General features: G+C 41.0%; 1 protein-coding gene across 1 annotated transcript; it reads right to left on the bottom strand.

Annotated features, from left to right (window-relative positions):
• Nucleotides 1-2509: 2509 nt before the first annotated feature.
• Nucleotides 2510-5267, bottom strand: LOC124290332 (G-protein coupled receptor 161-like). The gene has a single exon (XM_046727042.1). The coding sequence runs from the start codon at nt 5265-5267 to the stop codon at nt 4041-4043; it is 1227 nt and encodes a 408-aa protein (XP_046582998.1). The 3' UTR covers nt 2510-4040.
• Between the last annotated feature and the right edge of the window lie 549 nt (nt 5268-5816).

Below are 5816 nucleotides of genomic sequence, written 5' to 3'. Positions count from 1 at the left end.
GAACGATATCGTATTCCTATCTTCAAATTCAATAAGAACTTTTAAAACCATACAGAACTAGCAATGGAACCTTTCCTGTCTCCGACTTCATGAAGCACACTCGCAGACAGAAAGCAACTAATAAGCTGTCGAGTGAATAGGCTGTTACTTCAGAATTCTGTGTGTTCAATTTTCATTTTGAAAAAAGACATTTCAGACATTTAAACCAATATGTATGCAAATAATGGTTTGACTTATATGTGCTTTCAATTGTTTGATGTGTTATTGTGGACTGAGTGTGATTCTGTTGTTACTCTTTCAACAGTATATCAGTTATTTAAAATGTCATGGAGTAAGTGAGTGAGGATGTTTAGTTTTACGCTGCATTCACCGAATATTCCAGCTATGTGGCGGCGGTCTGTGAATAATCAAGTCTTGGACCAGACAATCAAGTGATCAACAGCATGAGCATCGACATACGCAATTGGGATACGACGACATGTGTCAACCAATTCAGCGATCTTGACCACCCGATACCGTTAGTCGCCTCTTACGACAAGCATGGGTTGCTGAAGGTCAATTCTAACCCAGATCTTCACGGGTCAAAACGCCATAGACCCAGAGGAACCAGACTCGATTGTCCACTGAAACTAAACATTATATGAATGAAAATCAGTGATGAAACCAGGTGTTTGAAAGGAGTGTCGTCCTAATCTGCCCTTTCGGTAGTAGCCATCATTTTAACACTTTGTAGGAAAAAGTGTTTGATGCCTGATGACGCACAATACTACTCGTACTCAGCCACCGACAATCAAGTGATGGAATGGAAAATCTAGTGGCAAGATTGTGCTTGTACTGATTTTGGTGAGTGAATGAGTTTATTTTTACACCGTTTTAGCAATACTATTTCAACAATATTACGACGGGGGACACCAGAAATGGGATGCACACACTGTATCCATCATAACAATAGCGCATGCTTATAATGCGCATATATCCACGCTCGTAAGCATGCTCATGGCGCTAATACACTATTACTCCAGATAACCCAGGCTGCCTGTTAGGGGCTAGAAGGTTATAGTCACATGACGTATCCCACCAGGTACTCATTTTCTAATGGGTGTACAGAGGCATTGATTAAACAAACTCATTTGCCTGAGGTGAGACCACATGCATCACATGTGCTTCGTTGTGGGGCAGGACTGAAGTCCAAGCACTCTCCGCGCCCAACGTTGCTTAACTTCAACTGATACTTGACCTGAGCTCTATGCACCACCACGATCCATGTGATGAATCGAATTGGTCTTCGGCGTGACGAGCGAAAGCTTTAACCACTAGGCGACCCTACGACCCTGTTTTCGTTAAGACTGATAAGAATATGTACATTTTGGAGAGATGCAGAAATTCTGCCATTTATGACAATAAAACCTATACAGAAATGTTTTCGTTTTACAACATATTGGTAGAGGGGGCGAGAGGCGGTCACTTTTTATATCACACAAGTCTCTGCGTTTCCGCTTCAAGTGGGAGGAAAGTTCGATTTGCTGTTGGTGCGGAGTAGACCAGCTTCATTACGCAAGGTGAGTGAGTGGTTCAACGTCGATTGGAACAGTTTTCCAGTTCCTTCATATGGGAAAATACAAGTTCTAGACGTTTACCACCTTGGTGAAACCTTTTAAGTGACAAACTAGAAACGTAATCATGGAACAGAAGTGTTGATTTCGAATACAGATTGGGGCGGTGGGGTAGGCTTGTGGTTAAAGCGTTCGCTCGTCACACCGAAGACCCAGGTTCGATTCCCAACATGGGTACAATGTGTGAAGCCCATTTGTGGAGTCCCCCGTCGTGATATTGCTGGAATATTGCTAAATGCAGCGTAAAACCATACTCACTCACTACAATACAAATCTCATAACTGCGAGTAAATGACGCATTGTGTTGGTATTCCCTCATCAAACAGCTACGATAGCGATCTAAGCACTTATCACCTAACACAGCACAGCCTTGTTTTCTTCGTGTTACGCTGTCGACTAAGGTGCTGGAAGTCGCTGAACGGAGTTGCGTCCCTTAGACAGAACAGGAGCCTATGGTCGGGGATCGAATCCCGATCATGTCTCTGGGCATGTCTGCTCCATAACCCATGCTCTTGACTTTCTTAGAAGAGGTAAACGTCCAAGACGTGTATCATTTTGGGCTTTCCTCCGACAGCAAATACTGTTCAGAACGGCGTTAAACCAAACTCCCTCACTCACCTTGTTTACTAAAGATTGTTCTCTCATTACCAGCTTCTCAACGGCACAGTCCTTAATTGTTCGCAGAATGGATAATCATTACCCGGAATAATTTACATTTTGGCCATTAACGATTCTGACAAATTCAGAAGCTTGAGAAGTAGCAAAACATCAGTATTGCGAGGATGCATTAAGACATTCCACGAACAATATGCCTGCTTTGACAAATCTGTCAAGAATTGATAACATTGTGTCACCACTGACAACTACACAAAGAAATTGAAAGAAACGACGGACTTAGTTTCAGACATTTTATTACGAAGCACCACTGATCATGAGTGCGTGGTGGTGTGTGACCCGACATATAAAAGTTAACAAATTAATATGATATATTTAACATCAGATATATAAACGACAACTGGAACACAGCAGCACAAGCAGCACATCACTGTATCACGATCTATCATCACGGACTTCCCTTGGGGAAGAAATGTCGTTAACCAAGCACTCATATGAACATCCCACTCTTTAATCGTAAAATACTTCACTGAAACTGTTCCACTACATGCACCGGAAGTTAATTAACATTTTGTCACGAAGCCAGCTGTGCACTAATTTAAAGTCGACCAATTCTTATGCATGGAAATTGGTGATAAATCGATAGCCGGTTTAAATTTTTTTTTGTTTTGAATGCAGGAAAATATTTGGCATTTCAGCATTCTCACAAAGTACATGCAAATAAAATATAACCAAAAACTCTTCCTGTACACAGGAGCTTGTAACCATGCCCCCAATACCTTCCTTTTGTTTAACGCTCAATCACAGACTGTAGGGAATCCCATTGTGAGACACGATTGAATCTGAAGACTATTCTGGCGGTAGAAGGGTTTCTTTAACATGTACATTATTATGTAACTTTTATGAATTCTTTATGAATCTTGATAATAGGTGGAGGGCGACACAAATAAAAATATCTTTGCAATGTATGTCGTACAAGCCATACATAGTAGAGCTAATCAATAATATCTACATTAAATTCAACGTTACTCAGCTTCAATCATATTTTGTCTCTGACTGATCATTTTTCTGTGACCATTTAACATCAGTGAAAATATAATGTAAATCCACATTTCACATTCCCATGTCAACATATCAAATATAGTTTACATGTTTTATTCACAAAATAAACGGGTATCACATATTTGAGAAATGATTGTCAAATATAAGTACAGTTCATTTCCTTGGAAAATAGAAAATCCAGTCTAAAAATACAAATGTTCATTTCACATTTTGTCAACGTCAAAGGGCGTTCATACCGTGACGCAAATCCTGACATATACAATACAAGCGTCAAAACCCTTTCCATACTCACAAGGAACATTTTCCAAAAGCAGAGTCGATTATAAAGTTCCAACTATATCATGACCATCGCTGCCAAAGGGTGATGGTAACAGGTGTTTGCAAAAATGTGAGCGCATCCAGCTCTACGGTTGGCACCCTTTGTAAAACATTCACATTTTATCCGGTAATCAATACACCTTTTTGATTACCTACTTCAAACAGGGTTCAGGTGTTTAGCCGTTCAGTTCGCAAATGTCAGCCTCTTTGGAAACATGTCCCACTTTCACTTGATACCTCATTCAGTACTTTCATCGACTGACTTCTTCGTATACGTGACAAGTAAAACGTTCGGTAGTTCTCTTCAGCAAGAATCATTCAACGTTACATATGCCCTACTCCTCTTGTCAACCTATATCCTTGGACATACACATCCTTCTCAAGAGTTGACATCAGATAAATGTGCACTTATACAGATAAGGCAGACTTAGTTCATCTGGTGAAGTAGGGAGCACATTTTTCATCCAAAAGTTGCACTGAGCTTCTCTGTTTTAACGGGTCGTAAACCTCTTGTGTCATATACTGTTTGGCAATAGACTCGGAACTTGCTGCGTGTTTACGAAGCAAGATCTCACGAAGTTCTTGTCGCGATTTGTGACTTCTAAAAACATAGACCAGAGGATCCATTGCCGAGCTGGCAAGGGCAAGAGCAATAGACATTGTCTGTACAAACGGTGGCACTTGGTAATCACTTCGAAGAACGGTTTCCAGGATGATGACCGTGAAGTAAGGCAACCAGCATCCGATGAAGGTAAGAAAGACTATGATACTGGTAACAGCCGTTCGCCATTCATCCCGGTACCAAAGGAGGGTACCAAGCTTGTGCACACTGAATTTCCGTCCCAGTATTGGAGCAGTACTGCTTCGACGTCGTTTGTCCAGTATTGTAGGGCTCTGATTTGTCTCTTCCAGTATTCTGGGAACTAAACTGTTGCGACGAGTCTTCTGGCTAATTAGCTTTGCAGCCCGGAAGATTACAGAGTAGACCCACACCATGACGATCAGCGGAAGAGCAAAACATATGCATACGAGGAACAGATTGTAGTAAGAATCATATTTGTTGTCACTGTCCCACTTCACTGTACAGATCATCTTGTGAGTGCGGAACTCAAACTTGTTCCATCCAACGACGGGCGGGATTGAAATAATCCCAGCTATAACCCAAACAGCACCGATCATGAAATAGCAACGAATTCTTGTGATCTTCATCCGGTAGTGCAAAGGAGAGACAATAGCGCAGTATCTGTCAATTGATATCACAACCAGAGTCAGTGTACTTGCAGCAAATACAAAATTGAGAACAAAACCAGTCACCTGGCACCACACAAGTCCGAAGATCCATTCTCCATATATCAAACTTGCAAAGGCAAAAGGAATAATTATTAAAGCAGTCAAACAATTGCAAGCAGTTAAGTTGAGCTGGAAACAATTTGAAATTGTAAATGATTTGAACTTCTTGTAAAATAGAAGAAATACAAAAGAGTTTAGAGAAATACTTGTAAGGAACACGAAGAGGAGAAAAGTTCCTATTAAAGTTAACTTGACTATCTCCAGCGTCATATCCTGAACAGGGCACACTGCACCGGCTCCTGAACAGTTCAGTGTTAACGATCTGATCACATTATCCTCGTAGTCTCCTCTCATCTCGCTGGCGTTCATAGTTGTGTGTGAGGTTGCGCGACTGGCAGCCGCTTTATAGCCAGCAGTGGAAGAAATCAATAGAGATTAGCTGATATGTCTAACATCTTCACACTCCTGGCCTACTGTGGCTTGATGAAATGGAAGTGGTCCTTTCAGAAGTCACAAATGTTTCCTTTCCTTATTTCCTTGGGGCGTTGTAGTGGAGGCAGGAGCAGTTGTTCATAAAGGCGCTTTGTGCGGCTTAAGGACTTTGGCAATCTTCAGAACGGCCTCGATCAGCGAACTGGAAGATAAAAGGCTGATTATTAGCACAATGAGATGAATTGAATATTTTCATAAGGACAACATAAAGTTAATTATTAGGACAATGAGGTGACCTGAAGTTGTTTACAAGGCTTGCAAATCCTTTTCGCGATTGTCATCTGATTTCCCGTGATCCATGCATATATTTTCATATCTACTTTGAATTTTATTCCCAGTTGATTGTGTTTTCGGTAGACATTAGTGATCGAAACTGATTAAACCTCTGACGTTGACATCTTGTATTTTCACACATCCTCGAAGGAA

The sequence above is a fragment of the Haliotis rubra genome, unplaced genomic scaffold, assembly GCF_003918875.1.
Source record: "Haliotis rubra isolate DU_JTF1 unplaced genomic scaffold, ASM391887v1 Scf462, whole genome shotgun sequence".
Taxonomy (NCBI): Eukaryota; Metazoa; Mollusca; class Gastropoda; order Lepetellida; family Haliotidae; genus Haliotis; species Haliotis rubra.
This window is presented reverse-complemented; position numbering and strand designations above follow the sequence as displayed.